This window comes from Gigantopelta aegis, chromosome 4 (genome assembly GCF_016097555.1).
Source record: "Gigantopelta aegis isolate Gae_Host chromosome 4, Gae_host_genome, whole genome shotgun sequence".
NCBI classification, from domain to species: Eukaryota; Metazoa; Mollusca; class Gastropoda; order Neomphalida; family Peltospiridae; genus Gigantopelta; species Gigantopelta aegis.
Genome location: NC_054702.1, coordinates 95,519,158 through 95,544,969, shown reverse-complemented (window position 1 = coordinate 95,544,969; position 25,812 = coordinate 95,519,158). Strand labels below are relative to the sequence as shown.

The window sequence follows — 25,812 nt, the reverse complement described above, 5'->3', positions numbered from 1 at the left end:
TGTAATAAAAAAAAAAAATCCTGGTACACATGATACAAGCATCCAAAGATCAAGACGTCATGGGAAGGGAATTACTCTGTACATGTCCTAAACAGTATCTGGGAATCCACCTGAAACATGTACACAGGCATATGTTTAACATAGGGGTGGGCAAAATGTCAGTATCGGTTATGACCACCATGATCCCTGATGACAGTTTGACAATGGCGACGCATGGAAGCAATCAAACGTTGCACAACATGTTGTGGAATGTTCTGCCACTCATGCTGCAATGCCGTAAGAAGTTACGGAAGTGTCTGGGATGGTGGATTCCTCCGGCGCACACGCTGATCTAGTGCATCCCATAGATGTTCTATTGGGTTTAAATCCTGCGAACGGGCAGGCCAAGGTAATGTTTGAACTTTGTGGCGCTGCAGAAACGCCTGACTGGCACATGCAACATGTGTCATGCTGAAACATTCCACCTTTGACGTCCATGTGCGGAATGACGTGAGGCTATTTCTCGTTTCAGCCAATGCTCCACAACTAATGTAACGTTGACCAATGGTATGTATTATCTTGTCTGTAGGACAGTGTATATAACGATAGAAATGAGTAGCCCAGGGAGTGGCGGCAGCGAGGTTCCTCTCGTATTAATTGTGTGGTCTTTAACCATAGACCGGCCTCGGTGGCGTCGTGGTTAGGCCATCGGTCTACAGGCTGGTAGGTACTGGGTTCGAATCCCAGTCGAGACATGGGATTTTTAATCCAGATACCGACTCCAAACCCTGAGTGAGTGCTCTGCAAGGCTCAATGGGTAGGTGTAAACCACTTGCACCGACCAGTGATCCATAACTGGTTCAACAAAGGCCATGGTTTGTGCTATCCTGCATGTGGGAAGCGCAAATAAAAGATCCCTTGCTGCTAATCGGAAAGAGTAGCTCATGTAGTGGCGACAGCGGGTTTCCTCTCAAAATCTGTGTGGTCCTTAACCATATGTCTGACGACATATAACCGTAAATAAAATGTGTTGTGTGCGTCGTTAAATAAAACATTTCTTTCTTTCTTTAACCATAGGTTCGGCGCCTTATAACTGTAAATAATAGTGCGTCAGTAAATAATAATTTTAAAAATTCTTTCTTGATACATAATTTGCAATATGAACTATATTTAATTCCATATAACTGTACACCGTCATTCACAACGTCATTCCAGAAGAATCGTTGTCATCTAAACAGTTGTGATTGGAAAATGACATAAAAAGGGGTACTCAATTCCCGTTCACCAATGATGGTTATGGTATTTCACATAATTACATGTCACTAGACAGTTCGTGCTCTCTCGGTCTTGAAACCAAAGCAGAAATGGAATGTGCATATATATGGAGAATCTATGCTTTTATTTTAATCTCGAGAAATCATCCACAAAACAATACAGTATTGCACAGAAAGGACTTCGTCATGAGTAAAGTCGAGTACAAAGACAATTAGAACGCCAATGCTTCAAACACGATACCTATGGTATTTCAATATGGACCTGTTATTATAGTTTGTGGTATGAAATAGAGAGTTTTTAAATATGGACATTCTGTTTGGAACATCCACACATTAGAAAATATATCGCACACAAGTGGCGTAACCATGTGTAAAATCATTGTGCTTCAACCAAGATATCAACAACATTTCACATATTGACATATCATTATACAGTTTGTGGTCTGAAATAGAAAGTTCTTATGTATAGACATTATTTTTGAAACGTTCACGAAATAATACATATCGCACAGAAGTAACATATCGTGTGCAAAGTTATGTACAGTAGAACACCATTGTTTCAACCAATATAGCAACGGCATTACACATATTGACATGTCATTATATGGCCTGTGGTGTGAAATAGAAAGTTCTTATGTGTGGACATTCTGTGTTTGAAACGTCCACGAAAGAACACATATCAAACAGAAGTGACATCATAATGATTATAACCATGTAGATTGTAACAAGCCATCAGAACGTCATTGCCTCCTTCATGATGTGACTAATGAACTTGAAGAGATCCGACCACGCCTGCTCCAGTTCTGGGGTCCACTTGTCTCCCAGCACGGGCTCTATAGCCCAGATAAACTGCGGCCCAATCAGCTGCAATATAAACACAGAAATATGTATTAAGTCCTCAAATTCGATTTTAGAATTTAAACATTACTGAGTTTGTTGCTATTATAACACCTTTTCGACCAACATAGTATTTTTTATTGACTAAAATTACATATAAAATGCATTTTCTTGTGGGAGGTTTCTTAATGTTAGTGTTTGTATGTGCAAGGTGTTAGTCAGATCCTGAATGTTTATAGAAACCTATACTAAATTATATCTCTCATTAATTTCTTACGTTGCAAAAATCCATATTAGGAAGTAAAATGAAGTTTTTAACATGTAATGGTTCTTGTTAAAAGGCTCTGTTACTTAGTTAGAAACATCTTACAATGGCAGCAAACTCAGGAATGTCCCTTAATTTTTTTTAATTCCTTAGTGGTCTTGCGTACAGTAAAATGTGCAGTAATTAATAAGCGCAAAGTACATCAAGTTCTGCATATTTATTAATCGCCCATGCTTAAAGTAACATCACTGTTAAGGTTCTGTTGGATCAAATCAACATCTTTTGCTGATGAGTTAACATTTTCAAAACATCTAATGTAAGCTGTGTGTCAACAGACCCATGAAATACACGTATGGAACGTGTGTTACCTTACGTTTAAACTATCTGTAAGAAAATGGGATATTATAATGTATTTAAGAGATTCGAAGAATACTTTATCATAAAGCCTAATTTTTGCAGAATATTGCAGTTTCATGCGTAGTGTGTACCATGCACTGGTTTCAACCTCCTATATATAGTGCATAATGGATGTAATAGTATTTGAAATAAAATAGTATTTGCGTAAATAATAAGTGTCACATAATCAGGCGCAGATCCAGGGGGTCATAGAGGTCCCGTGCAAAAAAGATCCAGGGGGTCATAGAGGTCCCGTGACCCCTCATTTGGAAAACATTAAGAGTGACAAGCCTACTGTGACCCCTAAATGTGTTTGATTACATTAGTCTAGGCTCAGCAAATTGTGCAAGCACATTAATTAGGAATCCCATTAACATGACGTTAAATCTACTCTCATAATAATTTGATGCACTACCATTTTAATATATATATTATTGAAATATCCACCGACAGGTTAAGATGTGACGCTACATTTTGAATTTGACATAAAAACTGCATAATGCGTGAATATTTTTTTATGCACTTTATATTTTTGCATCATCAATGAATCCTGCCGTTGGCGGACAGTGGATTGTTACTGTGCATAGTACTGCACTACCTTTATTCCCTGCCGGGTGCGGGTCAAGGCAAGCCCGTAGGGACAACAATAGCGCGAGTACTCTGACTGTAAGAGAGCTAGACGGACATTTGGACATAAATACGCTCTCAACATAGGATTGTTGTGGTATTACAGCGGAAATCTTTGACTACTTTTTGGTGGTCGGCGACTGCCAAAACATTACATAGCTTGGTCTCTGACTGTAATGAGAGTGTATTTGTGTCGAAATGTCCGTCTAGCTCTCTTTCAGTTAGAGTACTTCTAAATACTGTAAGTAAGCCTTTTAAGCGTTGCACTCCCTCCCTAGAAAAATCATGAGTCCGACCCTGATTGTTTTCACAATATAAAATTGCAATATTACTACCACCCATTCGCCAGCACCACAGCCTCATTGTGACCCTGTACGATTCCACGCTGGGTCCACCACTGCCGTAATGCCAGGTGTGTTTACTGTATAAAAAATGTACGGTGCACGTTCAACTTTGACACAGAACTCTCCAGTGTATTGGTACATCATAACCATTAGAGAGAGAGTTAAACAACTATAAGTCGTAATGGATAGCCTATGGTAATAGTTTCTCTATGCTAAAACTTTAACACCATTTGTAGATGCCGACAACCACCTAAATCTAGACATTATCGCAAATAATAACGCTATAAAGGTTCTTACAATAGGGTTCAGGTAATAAAGACATAATATACATGTGTCCAGTTTTTTGTTCATATTATTTTAAGAATGTGGTATAAATGTAGTTTATAATTTTAAAAAAACCCTATACATTCTGCGTTAATAGTACTACAATAGTTTTAATATAATACAACTAAAAGGACATTTAACATGTATTGAAAGAAAATGTTCTAGCCATTTTCATAAAATAGGTAATGCTTTAAAGGGATATTACTGAGTTAGCTGCTCTAATAAAATATTTCTACGATTAAACTTACATATTAAATATATTTTCTTGTTTAGAATGTCGGTGTCTGTATATTTAATATGTTTCTGGCCGTCTTAATATTTGTAAAAAACCCAAACTGGATTTTATCTTTAAAAAATATTTAGGAAACAAAATAAAATTTAACCTAGTACAAATATTAGAACGATTAGAAACACATTTAATATAAAGCCACTAATATTTTATGCAGAAAAAAAAAAATATTTGGTATGTAAATACAATCGTTAAAAAGTCTCTGTTAGTCGATAACATCTTAAAAATTGCATCAAACTTAGAAATGTCCCTTTAAAGATAAAGTATTTTATTAGGTACCGTTCTAGTTTTGCTGTGTTTATTATAGTCAGTTTGCCAACCCTCGTGTTTGGCTGAACCTTACAGTTGAGTACCCACAATTATTCTTTGTGGTTTTTGTATCCTTGGGAGGTGATGACTGAGGATCCAAGGCGTTCAATGTTGATATCCTTCAGCATTTTGAAACATTTAATATGGTTGTCAAAACACTCAAAGGGCAATATCTCGGATGTTTCATCACCTATGACAAAACTGTTGCCGTCTATTATGGTGTTTTATGGATCAAAGAAATTTTGTTAAACTACTCCCAGCTAACTAAGGCATCACAACATCATTTAAATCAAAGACTGCCGCCACTATAGCAATTAGAACATTTATCGCATTTTACATCCGCTGGAAACAGATTTTGATTTTAGTGGTTGATTTTTATGGGCCAGGAAAATCATTTAAATCCAAGATGAAAACTAAGTAGTGGTCGTATCTTACATCCTATTTTACCCAAATAATAATTTATACTTCAAATACAGAGTTTAAGTGTGCAAGGGATTCAATTCTCACATTTATTTTTTAATACAGATGATGTTGTCATTGCTAGAATTGACGACGTCAATTAAAATGGTTTTACAAAATTGAGTATCATGTTCCATTGTGTAGTTATTTATTAATATAAAAAAATCTGAGAAGATCAGATATTTCCCAAAGACACATTAATAATTAATCGATCTGACTTCTGAAAACAAAAAACAAAAACAAAAACAACTTGAATGAGACATTTATTGACACTTATTACGAAGGCCAGCTTGGAATCGTGTCAAATTAGATGAGAAGGAAATTGCTTTCGGTATCGCCTAAACAGAGTGCCAAGACAAATTACGTCTAAGTGATAGATCAAACTGACTGTAGCTTGACATGAAAGGAAATAGACTTTTAGAACGTTTTTATTTTTGTCATTCAAAGAATAAAGCTATCATATAACCATATGATACATATTATTAAAACTTTGTAAAATGAGTGTGATCATTTCTGTCATACGGATACTATTCATGGATACACAGCCACAGGGGCGGGGCAAACCTCTGTGGCAAAGCGCTCGTTTAATATGCGGTCGATCTAGGATCGATCCCCGTTGATGGGTTCATTAAACCACTTCTTGTGTAACTACAAAGGTCATGGTATGTATTATCCTTTTTGCCAATCAAAAAAGTATCCAGTGGATTGACGGGGGCGGATTTCCCCTCGCACTACCGTATAACCGGACATTTTCGAGGATTTTTATTTTCGTGGGTTTCGAGGGTAAGTAGTCAGCATCGAAAATATAAATCCTTGAAAATATTTTGAAAACATCAACAAATTCTATCTAAAATATTTATTGTGAAAAACATAACACACTTACAATTTACCGGAACATTTTATTTCCTGTTATGCGCAGTCCACCGGATACGACAAGAGAATAGTATAGTCAAGACAACAAGTTAGAATTTTAAAAAAGGTATTGTCTGAATCTCACTGTGTGTAGAATATAATGAAATATTTTTTAATTTCGTATATTGGTTTTGTCAATGTCCGCCCGCACTGCATCAGTGATTCCGGTGTGGATGAATGCAGATTTCAACATTTTCTGGTGTGTTTTCAATTCTGCCATAACTTTCATAATCCACCTTGCATTAATTGGTTTTATCGCCGAAGTACGCATTTCGATATTGATGTCTGTTACACCGTCGCCGTCTTTCATAGCCAGGGAAACCTGCTTTGAATACCATGTGGTGAACTCAGATGGCGTTCTTAAGTGGTTTGTTCACACATACGTCGTAATTGGCTTTACACAAAATCAAAGACTGTGATCAGTTGTCTGGCGAATAGTAGTCAGTGACCAATTAGGCTACAGCTGTGTGTTCTATTGTTTAACTTTACACGTTGGTGGTATCGAACAACTGGCAGCCGAGGTGAAACTTTAATCAACAGTAATAAGTATTCTTGCAACTAGACTTGTTAAAACTCGAAAATAAAATCACTTTCAATTTAGATTTGGCAAACGACAAAAATAAGAAACCTTGAAATGTTTTTATACCCCAAACCACGAAAAATTAAGACCACGAAAATTTCCGGTTATACGGTATCTGTGTGGCACTTAACCGTAAATAAAACGTCTCAAATGCGTCCTTAAATAAAACACTTTTTTCCCCCTTTTTTTTTTATATATATATATATTTTGATACACAGATAATAATTACTACAATAGGGGTGGTCAGACATAAACTAGTTCTTTCAAAACAGATCAGACGAACGAAAGCCATAAGATTCGTTTTTGAACAATTAAGCGCATATATCATTTGTCTGTAATCCATGTACGTAATTCACAATGCTTAGAGTAATCAGACGCGCGCACACTACGGAGGACGTATACGCGGAATCTACTCAACCCACCAGCATGGAATTAAACTGCTTGGTGCGGATTCCGTACTACAGATTACGTATATATATGCGCATGCGGATTACGGGTCAGTTGAATTTGCGGCTTATGCGGAGTTCTCATTATGCGATTTATCCCACTGACTTGTCGTAGGAAATGAAGGAAGGAAGTAAATGTTTTATTTAACGACGCACTCAACACCTTTTATTTACGGTTATATGGCGTCGGACATATGGTTAAGGGCCACACAGATATTGAGAGAGAAAACCCGCTGTCGCCACATCATGGGCTACTTTTTACGATTGGCAGGAAGGGATCTTTTATATGTACCATCCCACAGACATGATAGTACATACCACGGCCTTTGTTACACCAGTTGTGGAGCACTGGCTGGAACGACAAATAACCCAATGGACCCACCGACGGGGAGCGATCCTAGATCGATCGCGCATCAGGCGAGCGCTGTACAACTGAGCTACGTCCCGCCTCCACCGACTTGTCGTATGCGATTGCAATCATATTTGTGGGCAGACATAACGGCATAAGATTGCATGACGTCAGTAATACAAAACCAAAGTAAAAGTTAAAGTGTGTTCTGTTTAACAACATTTGGTAATTAATGACATAGTCCTACATTTTTCCATTATCAGCAAGGGACCTTTCATATACAATGAATGAATGAATGTTTAACGACACCCCAGCACGATTTCATATACAATTTCCAACAGACAGGATAGCAAATACCACGACCTTTGATATACCAGTTGTGGGATACTGGTTAGGAGATGCAAAAAACCCAATCAACAGAACAATATAAATAAAATTAAAGTTTGTGACAGAAGCCGTAGCATACATCACGATTATGAATCTGTCAGTGGCATAATCACTACCGTATCTCAGCACAAGACTGGTTCCAAAAGACAATATAACACAGTCATGAAGATAAGCAACCATGGCTAAATGTCAGGTGTTTTGTATTCAGCGAAAAACTAAACTTGACCATATTATATGGTTCCAACTCCGTGTGTAGGAGGAATGCTACGTTAAAGCGCGCCAGTACATGCACCAGAGAACGCCTTGCTGTATCGTATCTCAGCACAAGACTGATTCCAAAATACGTTATGCCAGAGTCATGAGGATATGCAACCATGGCTAACTGTCAAGTGTTTTGTCTACAGCGGAAAGCTCATTTTGACCATAATAATATATGGTTCCAATTCCGTTTGTAGGATGACTGTCATTTTAAAGCGCACCAGTACATGCACTAGAAAATATTTCGCAACGTCATTACATACAGGAACATCTGAATGAGTACACGGATGGGCACAGGACAATATTTTAAGTATGCAACTAAATATTTTACAAAACAATTGCATCACCTTTAAGTTATAATAGTCTTCGTTGAAGTACTTACATCAATGTAGTCGACCTTGGCACTGTACATGACGTGTCGTGACCCGAGGTCATGGAGCATGTCCTGTAGTTTCTTTGGTTCATTGATTCTCGCCAGGCACTTCTCGACAGTGCCCATCACGCGCAGCGCGTGCGACCTCAGCTGGTTGCTGTACTTGAGGTCTTCCATCGACTTCCCTTTGAATGGTTCGAACACGTCCTGCACGTCAGGGTGAGTTTCAAACAGTCTGAAAAATATAAAACAATACTCGTTGTAGTCTACTGGGGCACATTTCAGGCCCGTAGCCAATTGGGGGTCGGAGTGGTCGGTCGACCCCCCCCCCCCCCCCCGGTGACTTTTTTTAATGCCCCTGGACCCCCCTAAGCAACTCGGGCGTCATAAGCCTAAACGACCTCCCCCCCCCCCCCCCCCTCAAAATCCTGACTACGGCTTGCATTTAGCTATTTATCGTTCCAGCAAGCGCTCCATAACTTGTGTAACAAAAGCCGTGGTATGTATTATCATGTCTATGGGATGCTATGATACTATGATACATGTTGATCGATGAAGTTGAGCATTACAAATTGAAACGTAGACCAGTTGTAAAGCTATCGCCTGTTGTGCGGTCGGTATAGGATCGATCTCCGTCGGTGGACCGCATTGGACTGGGTTTCTTTTTCCCAGCCAGTGCTCCACACCTGGTGTAGCCAAGGCCATGGCATGTACTGTCTTGTATGTGTGATACCATATATAACAACATCCCTTGTTGCTAATCGGAAAGAGTAACCAGCGGATTTTCTCTCTCCATATGTCAGACGCAACATAACCCCAAAATAAAATGTGTTGAGTACGTCGTTAAATAAAACACTCCTCTTTTTACTGGGGAAAAGAACACAAGGCGAGCCAGGAGCGGGGGGGGGGGGGGGGGGGGGGGGGGGGGGGGTTGGGTTAAAAAAACAAAACCCAGCCCAATGAAACTAAAGCACATTGATTTATTAATCATTGGCTATTGCATGTCAATCATTTGGTAATGGTGTCATATAGTCGTGGAGAAAACCTGCTGCATTTGGTAATGGTGTCATATAGTCGTGGAGAAAACCTGCTGCATTTGGTAATGGTGTCATATAGTCGTGGAGAAAACCTGCTGCATTTGGTAATGGTGTCATATAGTCGTGGAGAAAACCTGCTGCATTTGGTAATGGTGTCATATAGTCGTGGAGAAAAGCTGCTGCATTTGGTAATGGTGTCATATAGTCGTGGAGAAAACCTGCTGCATTTGGTAATGGTGTCATATAGTCGTGGAGAAAAGCTGCTGCATTTGGTAATGGTGTCATATAGTCGTGGAGAAAACCTGCTGCATTTGGTAATGGTGTCATATAGTCGTGGAGAAAACCTGCTGCATTTGGTAATGGTGTCATATAGTCGTGGAGAAAACCTGCTGCATTTGGTAATGGTGTCATATAGTCGTGGAGAAAACCTGCTGCATTTGGTAATGGTGTCATATAGTCGTGGAGAAAAGCTGCTGCATTTGGTAATGGTGTCATATAGTCGTGGAGAAAAGCTGCTGCATTTGGTAATGGTGTCATATAGTCGTGGAGAAAACCTGCTGCATTTGGTAATGGTGTCATATAGTCGTGGAGAAAAGCTGCTGCATTTGGTAATGGTGTCATATAGTCGTGGAGAAAACCTGCTGCATTTGGTAATGGTGTCATATAGTCGTGGAGAAAACCTGCTGCATTTGGTAATGGTGTCATATAGTCGTGGAGAAAAGCTGCTGCATTTGGTAATGGTGTCATATAGTCGTGGAGAAAACCTGCTGCATTTGGTAATGGTGTCATATAGTCGTGGAGAAAACCTGCTGCATTTGGTAATGGTGTCATATAGTCGTGGAGAAAAGCTGCTGCATTTGGTAATGGTGTCATATAGTCGTGGAGAAAAGCTGCTGCATTTGGTAATGGTGTCATATAGTCGTGGAGAAAACCTGCTGCATTTGGTAATGGTGTCATATAGTCGTGGAGAAAACCTGCTGCATTTGGTAATGGTGTCATATAGTCGTGGAGAAAACCTGCTGCATTTGGTAATGGTGTCATATAGTCGTGGAGAAAACCTGCTGCATTTGGTAATGGTGTCATATAGTCGTGGAGAAAACCTGCTGCATTTGGTAATGGTGTCATATAGTCGTGGAGAAAACCTGCTGCATTTGGTAATGGTGTCATATAGTCGTGGAGAAAACCTGCTGCATTTGGTAATGGTGTCATATAGTCGTGGAGAAAACCTGCTGCATTTGGTAATGGTGTCATATAGTCGTGGAGAAAAGCTGCTGCATTTGGTAATGGTGTCATATAGTCGTGGAGAAAACCTGCTGCATTTGGTAATGGTGTCATATAGTCGTGGAGAAAACCTGCTGCATTTGGTAATGGTGTCATATAGTCGTGGAGAAAACCTGCTGCATTTTTCCATCAGTAGCAAGGGATCTTTTATATTCTGTTTACAAAATATCTTTGAAAATTCACTCTGATGGGGATTAAAGGGACATTCCTGATTTTGCTGCAATTGTTAAGATGTTATCGACTAACAGAGCCTTTTTGACGACTGTAATTACATATCAGATATATTTTTCTGCATAAAATATTAGTGGATGTATAGTAAACGTGTTTGACCGGCCTCAGTGGCGTCGTGGTTAGGCCATCGGTCTACAGGCTGGTAGGTACTGGGTTCGGATCCCAGTCGAGGCATGGGATTTTTAATCCAGATACCGACTCCAAACCCTGAGTGAGTGCTCCGCAAGGCTCAGTGGGTAGGTGTAAACCACCTGCACCGACCAGTGATCCATAACTGGTTCAACAAAGGCCATGGTTTGTGCTATCCTGCCTGTGGGAAGCGCAAATAAAAGATCCCTTGCTGCCTGTCGTAAAGAGTAGCCTATGTGGCGACAGCGGGATTCCTCTAAAAAAACCCACAGTGTTAGAATGACCATATGTTTGACGTCCAATAGCCGATGATAAGATAAAAAATCAATGTGCTCTAGTGGCGTCGTTAAATAAAACAAACTTTACTAATTTTTTAGTAAACGTGTTTCTGATCGTTCTAATATTTATTTGAAGACAAAATCCAGTTTGGGCTTCTAATAAATATTAAGATGACCAGAAACACATTAGAGTATACAGACACTGATATTCTAAACAAGAAAATAGATTTAATATGTAAGTTTAGTCGTAGAAATATTTTATTGGTCGCAAAAATCTTACAATGCAACAAACTCAAGAATGTCGCATTAAGGGATGTAAACAAAAATCTTACAATGCAACAAACTCAAGAATGTCGCATTAAGGGATGTAAACAAAAATCTTACAATGCAACAAACTCAAGAATGTCGCATTAAGGGATGTAAACAAAAATCCTTTTAGGGTTTTTTTTCTTTTATATAAGAATAAAAGAATGTTAAATGTAGAGATAATGCAGAAATTATCCACAATAGATATAAACAACACATTATATGTGATTAGTATGTGCATTTAACGTGAATATATCGTTTATTAAAGTAGAAATACACATTTATCAGTCGTGTTCATGTGTGTGCGTGCGTGTTTATCATTTTATATGTGATTACTGAATTAAATAATACATAGCAATAGTTCAGTAATCTATAGTAGTGATGTCACAACTTTGCGTAAAACTAGCAAGGTTTTTGACAGAACACTTCCACAACGTCAATCCGATGATATACAAAGATAAGACTATTTCAATGATTATTACTATGAATTTTCTTTACCGGATACTTTCCATTAGGCGCGTGAAAACTACACGTGTAAACTACACCTTAACCTTTCTCGTTTTGGACACAAAGCCAGTTAATTTGATAAAATCTCGTAACGCTCCTTTGATCAGTATAATCAGACGTTATTAACAGAAAGGTCTGTAGACGGTGACTACGTGTCCTATTAATGTGCCAGCATTAGTTTGTTCATCATGCGATCTACAGACCACAGATTCAGCGCTCAAGGTCTACGATCTAATGCTATGTCTGCTATATACAACCATAGCATTACCTTGGAGTTGTTGTTTATGGATTCTTATCGTTCAGCACTGGTATGTGTACATGTACTAAAATATGAAACCAACAACTATTGTGACTGACATGATTCAACTTCGAATTATTTTAACATGCTCATATGGTTTCCAGTATATCTGTCCCGGGTCCCGCTATTGGCTAGTCAGGGGCATGATCCGGGACAGTCACATGATGATGATGATGATGATGATGATGATGATTGATGATGATGGTGGTGGTTGTGGTGGTGGTGGTGGTGGTGGTGGTGGTGGTGGTGGTGATGATGATGACGACGACGAACACAATGATGATAGTTTATTTTTGAACTTAGATCTAATTGAAATCCCAGTCCGATTTCCTGGGCACGAAAGTAGACTGCCTGTCTGAATATTATAGAATGAATAGGTTTAATGATACCTCGTTTGACACCCAATAGCCGATGTATTTTTCGTGCTGGGGTGTCGTTAAACATTCATTCATTTAATGATACCTCAGCACGAAAGAAAAACATCTTAATATTTTAATATTACGGCTACACTAGCTGAGTCACCTCCAGCCCTACCCCCTTACTGATACTGGTATGTATCAATATTAATAAGGGGTAGGGTTGGAGATGACTCGAGCTACGGATACACCTACCATTTCATTTCAACTTATTTTTGTGCTTATATCCAATTAAGGTTCAAGCACGCTGATCTGGGCACACTCCTCGGCTATCTGGGATGTCTGTCCAGGACAGTGGGTTGGTTGTTAGTTGGTTAGTGAGAGAGAAGCGTGTGCAGTGGCCTTACATCTACCGAATAAGCCCTTACGAACTCGCTCTGGGTTGGAGCCGGTACCGGGCTGCGAAACCAGTACCTACCAGCCTGTAGTCCGATACCTTAACCGCTGCGCCACCGAGGCCGGTTGCTACACCTACCGACTCCTTAAGGCTGTTGGTCATATAATACCCACTGTCTTCGGCGAATACTCCCAGTCGAGAGTTACGTGTGCTCTTGCGGTAATAAGCCCTAACTAAGCCCTCATAAGCCCTAAATCTTGTCTCAATTTCGCATCTCTAGCGGTTATCTAAAGGACATTAGCTATTGTAAAATTGACTGTGGCAGGACCCACGAGACGCGACATAAAGTTAACATAACGAGACGATCTCCACGTCGAGGTATAAGGCTGTCCCTCGAGTATTGAGTCCGTTAAAATAAATCGACCTTTTATGAAGATCTTTCCAAATTTATTGATTGCATTTACAAGGCAACCTTTGCTTGTTCACTTCAGTTGGCGCTATGATAGTTTCCCTGGGAGCTGTGAATTAATTCTTGTTTATTAATGGGATTTCCTTGTGTAGACACCGCGGAATAATGAAAACTAATCTATTTCTACTGGATTCGTCCATTGTAAGTCAAAAACATTAGCTCTTCGGGAACACTAACATTCTCTTGAAAACGAATACTGATGCTAAAGGGCGCTTACTTTGGGTCTGTGTTTATAGAGGGTGTGTGAGGGTCATACCATTGATGGACATAATAAATAAAAAATTCAATCAAACATAACCATGTCCAAACTGGCTCCTGTTCAGAAGCCAGTCCTTAAGTGATTGCTTAACATAGGTTTTCGATTATCCTCAATAGCAGTGTGGACAATAAACTGTTCTTCTTCTGTTGCAACATCCCCAGAGGACATCGTTCATTCTTTGCCATAACAAAACATTGTCTTTACTTATGTGACATGAGCTTATTTCATTTCCTGCAAATATTAACTTGGTTACAATGGAACGAGTTTTACAATTTTAATATTTTACAAGGGTGAGTTTAATCAGTAGCTACATTATGTCTGTTTGGGTGTCATTAACATTTAATTGTATCCATTGACATGTAATTGTGTTCATCCAAAGTTTGTTTTGTTTAACGACACCACTAGATCACATTGATTTATTAATCATCGACTATTGGATGTCAAACATTTGGTAATTTGACATATTGTCTTAAAGAGGAAACCCGCTACATTTTTTTTATTAGTAGCAACAGCCTTTGATGTACCAGTCGTGGTGCACTGGCTGAAGCGAGAAATAGACCAATGGGCCCACCGACAGGGTTCGATCCCAGACCGTCCCGCATCAAGCGAGCGCTATACCACTGGTCTACATCCCGCCCCTTGTGTTCATCAACAAAATAAACAGTCAAGACATAGTTTCTGTTGAAGTTCAGTAATTCCTTGGCAGATGCTGTTAATGATTAAATTGAGTCGCTACAAATACCGTTTCCGATTCTAAATTTGGAAAATTATATTTTATAGATTTTATTTGCTAACCATAGATTTTCCTGTCTGGTCACTCGATTGAAATCTTAAATGTAATCAATGCAGACATATTTCTGATATAGTTTATTGATCTATATTTACAAAATTAGTTTAATATTAATGGTAAAATGAAGATTTCGATCCACAATTCCCACGACCACGAAAATAACTGTCATCAAAAATAGTAGCTGTCTGGTATTAATGGTATCTGGGAACAGGTTTACGTTACAGTTTAGTTGGAGTGTTGAAGATACACAGTGGAAATGACCTTGAACTGATTTGTATGTACAGAAATCGTATTTCACACGGATAATTTCTGTTTGTGTTAGGGTGTACTTAAACATTCATTCATTGATTCAATATTCATCCATTCATTCTTTCATTCAGATATAATTTATTCATGATTTTAATACATATACCTGCATTGACACCCATTAGTCGACTTTCTTATTTTCGTGCTGGGGTGTCATTAAATATTTATTCATTAATTTTGATATATATTATTCATGATTTCATATACCTGCATTGGCGTCAAACATCGTTTATTCATTCATCCATCTTTGTAGCCGCTGGAGGGGCGGGGCGTAACCCAGTGGTAAAGCGTTCGCTTGATGCGCGGTCGCTCTCGGATCAATCCCCGTCGGTGGACCCATTTGGCTATTTCTCGTTCCAGCCAGTGCTCCACAACTGGTGTGACAAAGGCCGTGGTATGTACTACCCTGTCTATGGGATGGTGCATATAAAAGATCCCTTGCTGCTAATAAAAAAAAGAATAGCCCATGAAGTGGCGACAGCGGGTTTCCTCTCTCAATATCTGTGTGGTCCTTAACCATATGTCTGACGTCATATAACCGTAAATAAAATGTGTTGAGCGCGTCGTTAATTAAAACATGTCTTTCTTTTTTTTTTTGTAGGCCGCTGGATAATGTACATTTAATAATCGATGACATCTGGTTTTGCACTATGGATTTTAATAATCAGTATCATACTGTTGACAGATAGAGTCTGCGATCTACTGTAATTAAAATGGAAGTTCTACCTTTGTACTGAACCCTGCTTTTCCAGCTAAGATTCCAGTCTCTATTTGTTAATTTACTTTTTCCCTTTTTCGCAAAAAAAAATGTGCCAAAATATATTAAGAAAGCATTGATCACAGAAATGTACTTCATGCAAGAGATGGGCTTTGAATGGATTAATGACACTATTCGCTATTTCTTTTTTAAAAGCTGTTTAATGTACGCGGTAAAAAAAGTTCACCTACTTTTCAGTGTCGGAAATGAGGCTGAATGGCAATATTGCTGTGAAAAAAATCGTGATGGATCGTTTACAATGCAAATTAAACCTTAGAAAATCTATGGATGTTTTCCTAGCGGCAAAAAGCTTTTAGGAAAACACAACTGTCGTAAAATTCACATTAACATCTGCCCTAAGTACATTTCTTGTATCTTTTTTGTCTTGCATTGGATCCCTTGATGTTTGAAAATGCGATATTTTGTTTCTTTATGTTCTGTTCGACACAAATATAAACTTTATTTAATATGTGCTTGGTTGTCATTACAAATAAATAGTCCTTTACGTTCAATTATTCAGTTAATGCCAGTGAGTTTCCATTAACACTTATTCATACTTACGACAGTTGGCTAATTATAACAACTAAATTATAATTATGCAAGGACAATATTAAAGGGACATTCCTGAGTTTGCTGCATTGTAAGATGTTTCCGACAAATAAAATATTTCTACGATTAAACTTACATATTAAATATATTTTCTTGTTTAGAATATCAGTGTCTGTATATTCAATGTGTCTCTGGTCGTCTTACTATTTGTAAGAAGCACAAACTGGGTTTTGTCTTCAAATAATTTCGTACGTACGAAAACACTATATTTTAGGAAATAAGATAAAATTTAACCTAGTACTAATATTAGAACGATCAGAAACACTTTTAATATACAGCCACTAATATGTTATACAGAAAAATATATTTGATATGTAATTACAATCGTTAAAAAGTCTCTGTTAGTCGATAACATCTTAAAAAGTGCAGCAAACTCAGGAATGTCCCTTTAAGAAGAGGTCCAGGGATAAAGGGGTGCATGGACCAGTTCTCTGAAATGGGAACTTCAATGAAATTATAACCAAATTGTTAAAAAAAGAGGATCATTTTAATTTTTAGGACGGAACTGATCCCCAACCTAGGACCCTGTACGTATTTAGTTTTTCTCGTTTTGATGAGACCAGAATGAGGCAGTGTTGTAAAACTGATGGATTCTGTGAAGCAAAACACTAATATACACTCTCTGTTTTAGATGAAGTAACGTGACAGCTGTAGTGGCAGTGCTCATGACTGGTGTCAGGGCAGGATATGCACACCTTTCGCGAACGCCTTATACCACCACAGTTATAACTGTAATTCATGAGTGCATGTCATCACGGCTGTATTCTAATGAGGTCTGTCAGTTGCTAATTTTGGTTTTGTAAACTAGTCTGGGAGTGACCGTCCTCTTTTGGCGGTGCAAGAGCGATGGCATTTACATTTTAAAAATCTCATCTGGAGTGGCTGTCCTCATATAGACGAGTCATTGTCTAGATTCATAGAATCAACTATTATTTTGTCAAATACTCTGCATTGTGCAGAGATACGGCTCTGATCACGTATTACGGTTTTGTTATTCAGATTTATGAATACATGGTAATATGACTAGTTTGAAAACGTCAATATCTCAAATACATATCATCTACCTTCTGCATGGGGGTCTATCTTTAAAGATGATAACAATTTGATTCCACAAAAAGAGCACGTGTACACTAACACAATCAAATGATGCCGGGTTGCCTTCAGTACACAGGTTTTGTCACGATAATCAGCAGTAATTTGACTGGTTCTCACTGTGAGATTCATTTAACACCAAGGTCAAAGGTCCTGCTAGTGAACTTTTCCTAACACCATGACATCGTAGTGTTCGTGCCATATGAACGCACGGCACGTGTGGAGAAAGGATAGGGCGAAATGATAATAAATAATTTATGTATAGCAGACTCACGTGAAAATGTTACTGTTAGTGAATAACATAGCGCCTCTTAAAGGGACATTCCTGAGTTTGCTGCATTGTAAGATGTTTCCGACTAATAAAATATTTCTACGATTAAATTTACATATTAAGTATATTTTCTTATTTAGAATATCAGTGTCTGTATAATATTAAATTTCAGTGTGATATGATGAGACAAAAATCGTTCGAAGCATGAATTATTTAAAATCACCGCAAGTAAAATAATAAGTGGTACATATGTCACAACGAGAGATCAATTGTTTTTGTTTTTTATTTGTGTGTGGTGCGTATTGTGTATGTGTGTGGGTCTTTTTCTGTTTGTTTGTGTTTGTTTTGTTTTTTTTTGTTTTTTTTTGGGGGGGGTCCTCTTTTTCTTCCTTATATCTTTTTCTTGTGGAGGACAGGTGAGTGTCTGTTGTTTTGTCTGTTTTTTTGTGGTTAAGTTTATTTTCAATTTTTTGTATTATTATTTGTTTTTATTATTGTAATCTTATCTTGTCCTATGGAATGTGACCAACTAAGCATCGTATAAATTGTTGGTCATGTTGCACATTACAGTTCTGTTCAAAGAACATCCATCATAGTTTTCAGTATAAGTACCCGTTTTCTCCTCTAGCCTTTGCCTTTGCTGTGACAAGCTGATTTTTAGATTGCCTCATTACGGCGTTGTGAAAGCTGTTTTCGTGTGATCTTCACACACTAACCTACCAGATTAGGATACGTGTCTTTAATAGTGGCACTGTTCATCCTTAATGACTGTCAGACTAATAGTGTTGATTGTGGGGTTTTATTTATTTATTAGCTTGTCTTAGATTACCACTTTGAGATTGCCACTTATTGTTCATATTTTGTTTATTAGATTTTTTCCACAGGAAAGTAATGTTTAAAATAGGAATTTATTTGTAGTAGAGTTTGAAATAGGGATTTATTTGCAGTAGAGTTTGAAATAGGGATTTATTTGTAGTAGTGTTTGAAATAGGAATTTATTTGTAGTAGCGTTTGAAATAGGGATTTATTTGTGATAGTGTTTGAAATAAGGATTCATTTGTAGTAGTGTTTGAAACAAGGATTTATTTGCAGTAGTGTTTGAAATAAGGATTTATTTGTAGTAGTGTTTGAAATAAGGATTTATTTGTAGTTGTGTTTGAAATAGGGATTTATTTGTTTACTTGTTTGTGTTTATGGGATAGTAGTGTTTTGAAATATCAGGAAAGTAGTTTTGAAATATGTCTTTACCTGTATATCATATCATGTAGTCAGGATAGTAGTGTCGTATACGGATTTGTTTGCTGACCTGTGTTATACTAGTAGTGTTTAGGGTTGGATTACTTGTTTATTAGCTTTGGAAATCAGCATGGCCAGGAGAAGAGTTTAAAGAACAATTTGAACACACGTTTGGTAGCCAGTAGCCCAGAAACTGATGACGCTAGATAGGAAATGGTAGGCCAGCCATGTATGAGCCCGGAGACACCATTGCTAAACACTGATGACACTAGATGGGAAATGGTGGGTGTGACGGACCATGCTCTTAATTTTGTTTTCGCCTGTGGCGATATTAATTGTTTTAGAGGGCCGTGTGCAGTTCCAATATGCACTTAAGCCCAGGTGGGCACTTTGTTACGTAATACCTCCGCGCGACCATGGTCGAGCTGTGACTAATAATGTGCGGAGGCCATGTGGCCAGTAGTTACGTAATACCTCCGCTAGTTCGGTACGATCGGGGTATATTTCGCGAACTAGGTGTCAGCAAGTCTGGCCATCTAAGAAAAATATGCCGGCTTGGTCGCTTGATAGGGGGAGGACCGCGTTGTGCCCCCAGGCGATATTCGGTTTTTTGATAAATAGCTAGGGTTTTAGAGATATCAGGAGAGAAACATATTGGAAGGCTACCGGGGAACGTTAGTCCGTTTGGACTTGGTAAATATTTTATTTCTGCTCTGTGTATAACCGTGATGTGATTGATGTGACTTTAAATATTTTAATACTGTATTATACCAATATTATTTAGACGGTGCTGCCGGTAATCTGACGCAGTAAACTGTAGGCTCACTGTTCTAATATATATAAGGCTTATCCAGTCATCCTAGAGGACCTAGGTAAACTGTAGGTTATTGTCTTTATTGTGATAGGTACCAGTATTAATTCTGTATTACAAGGTTACTGAATGAGTAGTTAAGGGTTAATTAAAAATTAACCAGTTAGGAATAGAGTTGTAATTCCTTTATTAATTAAGTTCCCTTGGAAGCATTTCTCAATTATCACACGTGTGGGTGTTGTGTCACGGTGAAGTGATTAGCATATTGTGTAAACTAGACACCTAGAGATTAACTAATTAAGTGATCAGTTCTGGGTTGTTATTATTTGTTGTTGTTAATTAACTACTGCGGCAGTACATTTGTCAGCGTAGGTTAATACAGATTCCAAAGTGTATTGTGTTTTTGTTGTGTTTTCTAGTGAACTAAACGTGCTATAATAATATATACTTTATATAAGATCTTATCTCTGATCATACCTAGACGAGCCACGCGGGTATAACTGCCCGTTACAGAGAGATCTAATAGATATACAGTTAGGAGAGATATTTGGATAATCGTGTTTCATTCAGTTACGGGTATTGTAGGATCCCCGTGACAGTGGGCCAGACATATATGAGACCAGAGACACCAAACACTGATGACGCTAGATGGGAAATGGTGGGCCAGACATGTATGAGACCAGAGACACCAAACACTGATGACCCTAGATGGGAAATGGTGGGCCAGACATGTATGAGACCAGAGACACCGAACACTGATGACGCTAGATGGGAAATGGTGGGCCAGACATGTATGAGAACAGAGACACCGAACACTGATGACGCTAGATGGGAAATGGTGGGCCAGACATGTATGAGACCAGAGACACCGAACACTGATGACGCTAGATGGGAAATGGTGGGCCAGACATGCATGAGAACAGAGACACCAAACACTGATAACGCTAGATGGGAAATGGTGGACCAGCCACGTGTGAGCCCAGAGACACCAAACACTGATGACGCTAGATGGGAAATTGTCGACAAGCCACGTACGAGACCAGAGACACCAAATACTGATGACGCTAGATGGGAAATGGTGTATGAGACCAGAGACACCAAACATTGATGACGCTAGATGGGAAATGGTGGACCAGCCATGTATGAGACCACAAACACCAAACACTGATGACACTAGATGGGAAATGGTGGACCAGCCATATTACATAATGTGTCAATCTTTTTATATATGGGTGTTTTTCTTGTTGTGTGGGATTAATCCAAATTTGCCATATCAGAAACCAATATCTGGATGTACGTGTACAGTCAGTGGGTGGTATAACTAATGAAATAACTTCTGTGTAAAGATCATAATGACAAACTTTGAAATCATCAAATGAACATGCTATAATTTTTTTTAGAAAGTTCCATATATAATGAATAAATACTAGAGCAAATGGAACCACTACACAATGTGACTAATATTTTTACGTTATTACAGAAAAGAATTAACTGACACCCCCCCCCCCCCCCCCCCCCCCCCTAGTCCCAGCATTAATCAACTTGTGTTATTGAAATAACATATGTTCACAACCTCATGTGGAATTAGACTACGTGGGGGGGGTGAATAGCCGGAACCAGACCGGTGTTATTCCTCATTAACGTGCTTTAGTGGTGGCTGGAGCTTATAAACTGCGGCACTATGGAAGGTCAATTCATTCTATTGGTATAAATAACTAATGACTGGGCTTGCAAGCTTTCCATTATAAAACTTTACAGTTTCGTCAAAGTTACATTGACGAAATGCTCCCGTCTTTGTAATCAGGAAAATTACTCTTGGGTGCAACGAATAAGTCTATTTCGTAGAAACGCAATTCAATGACTACAGCGTTAAGTGATTTTTGTTTACGGCAACTATTGTATATTGAAAGCTACTTAGCCAGCGTGTTGGAATGATGTGGGTAAGCCAAGTCTGTTGCAATTACGATCAGCGTCTGGAGGTTCTAAATGCGAAAGTCACAGTCACAGGGGAACGTCGGAAAAGACTTACTTGAAGGGCAGCGGAGGTATTTCACTGAGCCATGACGTGAATCAACGTGGTCACACACAGTTACAAGTTAAAATTGGTTTTGTTTAACAACACCTCTAGAACACATTAATCATTGGTTATTGGATGTCAAACATGGTAATTCTGACATATAGTCTTAGAGAGGAAACCTGCTACATTTTTCCATTAGTAACAAGGAATCTTTTATATGCATTATCCTACAGAGAGAATAGCACATACCACGGCCTTTGATATACCAGTCGTGGTGCACTGGCTGGAATGAGAAATAGCCCAATATGGACCCATCGATGGAGATCGATCCTAGAGCGACCACGCATCAGGCGAGCGCTTTACCACTGGGAAAGAAGAAAGGAAGGAAATGTTTTATTTAACAACGCACTCAATACATTTTATTTACGGTTATATGGCGTCAGACATATGGTTAAGGACCACACATATATTGAGAGAGGAAACCCGCTGTCGTTACCACTGGGATACGTCCCGCATCAAGTGACACACAGAGTTTTAAAAATATGTCAACGGCCGTGGCATGTGCTGTCCTGTCTATGAGAACATTCATATATAAGATCCTTTCTGCTGATGAAAAAAGGTAGCGGGTTTCCTCTAGGACTATGAATAAATAATCTAATAGCCGATGACTAATAAATAAATGTGCTCTAGTGATGTCATTAAACAAACCAAACTTTAACTAACTTTATACCTGAAAAAATTGTTTTAGCTTGCGTGTGCAAAGTCATGGAAGAAAGAGATTTTAATGTTTGTTTAAAGACACCCCAGCACATGTCATTGTATTTGTCAGTAGCTGACAGACAGAAACATATGTTAATTGTGACTCAACATAACATGTCAAATATGGTCTAACGCTTTATAGAATAAACCTGGTAGCCTCACATTTAACAGTTCTTCAGATTAGTGGCATCGTGTTCCTTGGTTATCAGTTTCAACATCACACGTCACGGCTTTTAATACGCCAGTCATGCTATGCCAATAAAACGGGACAAAACTCAAAGGTTTTACAAGTTCATTCATTTTTCACTTCAATTTATTTTCGTACTTATATCCAATTAAGGTTCAAGCACGCTGTCCTGGGCACACACCTCAGCTATCTGGGTTGTCTGTCCAGGACAGTGGGTTAATTGTTAGTTGGTTAGTGCACTTTAGCACTCGCTCTGGGTTGGAGCCGGTACCAGGCTGCGAACCCTGTACCGACCAGCCTGTAGTCCGATGGCTTAACCACTGCGCCACCGAGGCCGGTATAAAACGAGGGAACCTCGTTTGTTATCTCCCTTTAGCGAGTCTGTCGGCGACTGTGGATTTGTGGATTTAACTAACGTAGTGTGTGACTATTATGAATCACGTAGATAGCTCTAGGTTATTGCAGCCTGTTTGTGGCGCTTGTTGGCCAAAATAATGAGCATGTGAGAATATTGTTAATGGATGAATTTAATAAAGACGTAAATGCAAGAATAGCCTGACTACGCAAAAGATAACAAAAGACTACAACAATGATCTGTATCATTTGTTACAAAAAAAAAGGTTTTGTTAATAAGAGTGTGAAGATATCTATGAATGGAATGTATTTCCACGACATTTCTACGGCGTTTCGCACTATGATGATAAATTAATTTGCTTTACTTTTTTAAGCACAGCTATTTCGTAATCGATTTAATAAGCGTGATTTTTGTCAGTGCAAATCAATGATTAATTCAAAACTTAAAGACATACTGTCACAGATTTAAGGACCTTATTTCTCTAAAAATGGATAATAAATAAAAATTACATTAATTGTTGGAAACCAAATCTAGGTATCGCATCACCTTAACTGAACCATAATGGAGTGAAATCCATATCATCCCTCTCGGCAATTTTAGTTTTTGAATTATGGACCATTGCCATAATTCAATTACTTTTACAAAATGTCATTAATAAATGGAGTATGGTGGTTATGAAGATGGTTGAATAAAGTACATTTAGGGACAAATCAAATTATATTTGTTCAGTGTTCAGGTAATACTTAGACCATTAAATAGGTCAGTGGTCTGTGACAATATGCCTTTAAGAGAATTTTACAATATTAATAAATGTATGTTAACTAAATTAATAATTTAAATTACCCACCCAAAACAAAACAACAAAAAAACAACAACATCACAATGAATCATTGTATTATTAAACGCGCTAAGCATCAACTTTGTTCATTAATAAAATTCTGTCCCGAGTCAAGCCCCTGGCTATCCAGAGACAGGACTCGAGATAGACATGCTCGAAACGTTCGTGGTATATAGCATGTTAAAATTAGCCAGACAGTTATTAATAAAATTAATATACAAGTTCTACGAGTATTATACTGAAACCTATTTGGGGTAAGGGTAGCATTTTAATTCAAGGTATTTTTAGCTTGTAATTCTTTTTGTTCTGTTTTGGCAATGAAGCGGTGCATTCCTATTCTTTAGAAATAAAAATTAGTTCAATACACTTTCAAACCTGCTAAAACGGTAAGCTGTCTTACGTGGACACTTACATTTCTCACAAATCATCTACTACGGTAAAAAAATTAAAAAAATTGACCTATATTAAGCAACTACATGTCTCAAAAGTCCATGATTTTGACGATACCACTGGTGGCTGTGTTACACCGGTTAGACTGTGATAGAAATTTACCTTTTGCCCACAGACCGTTCTTTGATAGTTTAAGGGCTGAAGACGGGGACGAAACGTGTAGTAATGTGTTAACAACTCTCACATCTATTCCAGTATTGTGAACACCCATTCGAGGTTCATATAGTAGTCGGGCGTGTGATAACAATGGCTTGAAGTGCAAAACTTGACCTCATAATCCAATCTCTTTCTGTCAATAGCGAGAACGATGGACAATTTTCGTTAGGATCGATGTCGTTACTAGAGGCAGGGTGTCAAATTAAATATGGATTGTGTTGAAATAAACTGTTCTATTTCAAGTGACGTCTCCCGTGGTTCCTGCCCACACACTCAAATCTTGTCAAAAGACGCAATCCAATTATACATTTCTTGGATACATTTTTTAGCAACCAGCAAAAAAAATCAATTTCTTTCTTTCATATTATGATGCAAGTCAAACCAGAATCTTGGGAATTCAAAATACAAAACAAATATTTTAACTTCCAGGCCCGAAGCTAATTTTTTCCCAAGGCAGATGTGGGGAACGAATTATTATACCGATAATGCAATTGACAAATGTCAACAAAAACGTACAAGTGCTGTCATTATGGACAGCGGAAACATTTGTATTGTAATTTAAATGCAACAAATACGAATTACCAGAAAAATCGTCCATTTCAATGTGTTCGAGAGACTGTGCTTGTAATAAACAAAAATGTATAATCTGTCAGTTGTGATAGGTCGAATTAGCCTTTCCGTAATGAATGGGTATCATTTGGGAAGTGATTGTGGGGCAACGCCCACTACCTGTTTGCTGTGGAAAAACGTTAGTATTTTGTTTAACGACACCGCTAGAGAACATTGATGACATTTAATAACTAACATATTGTCTTAGAGAAAAACCCGCTACATTAGTAACAAGGGATCTTTTATACCATCCCATAGACATGATAGCACATACCACTGCCTGTGATAAGCCAGTCGTGTTGCACTGGCTGTAACGAGAAATAGCCTAATGGGCCCACCGACGGGGTCGATCTCAGACCGAACTCGCATCAAGTGATCGCTTTACGACTAGGCTACGTCTCGCTACGCCCCGCCCCTCTAGTTATGGAAGTGCATTTGTTGGGTATAAGAGATATGGCCAAAAGGCTAGCGGTTCACTAAATTCTGGCTGGTAATCGAATAAAAACGAAATCACCCATTGCCTCAGATAGGACACAAACACAATACTTGCTAGGCACGAATCCTAACAAAGACAATGCCTATTGTTTACTATGGTATCGGACTCGTTGCTTTT

The 25,812-nt window shown here is 38.4% G+C and overlaps 1 protein-coding gene across 1 annotated transcript in view; it reads right to left on the bottom strand.

The window, feature by feature from the left end:
* Window positions 1-1,480: 1,480 nt before the first annotated feature.
* LOC121370090 (neuroglobin-like) overlaps window positions 1,481-25,812 on the bottom strand; it is a 68,745-nt gene continuing 44,413 nt past the window's right edge. The window contains exons 2-3 of the mRNA XM_041495191.1: window positions 8,418-8,643; window positions 1,481-2,117 (exon numbers count right to left, since the gene is read on the bottom strand). Coding sequence (XP_041351125.1) covers window positions 1,986-2,117; window positions 8,418-8,643 — 358 coding nt within the window. The 3' untranslated portion in view covers window positions 1,481-1,985. The remainder of the gene's footprint in view (window positions 2,118-8,417; window positions 8,644-25,812) is intronic.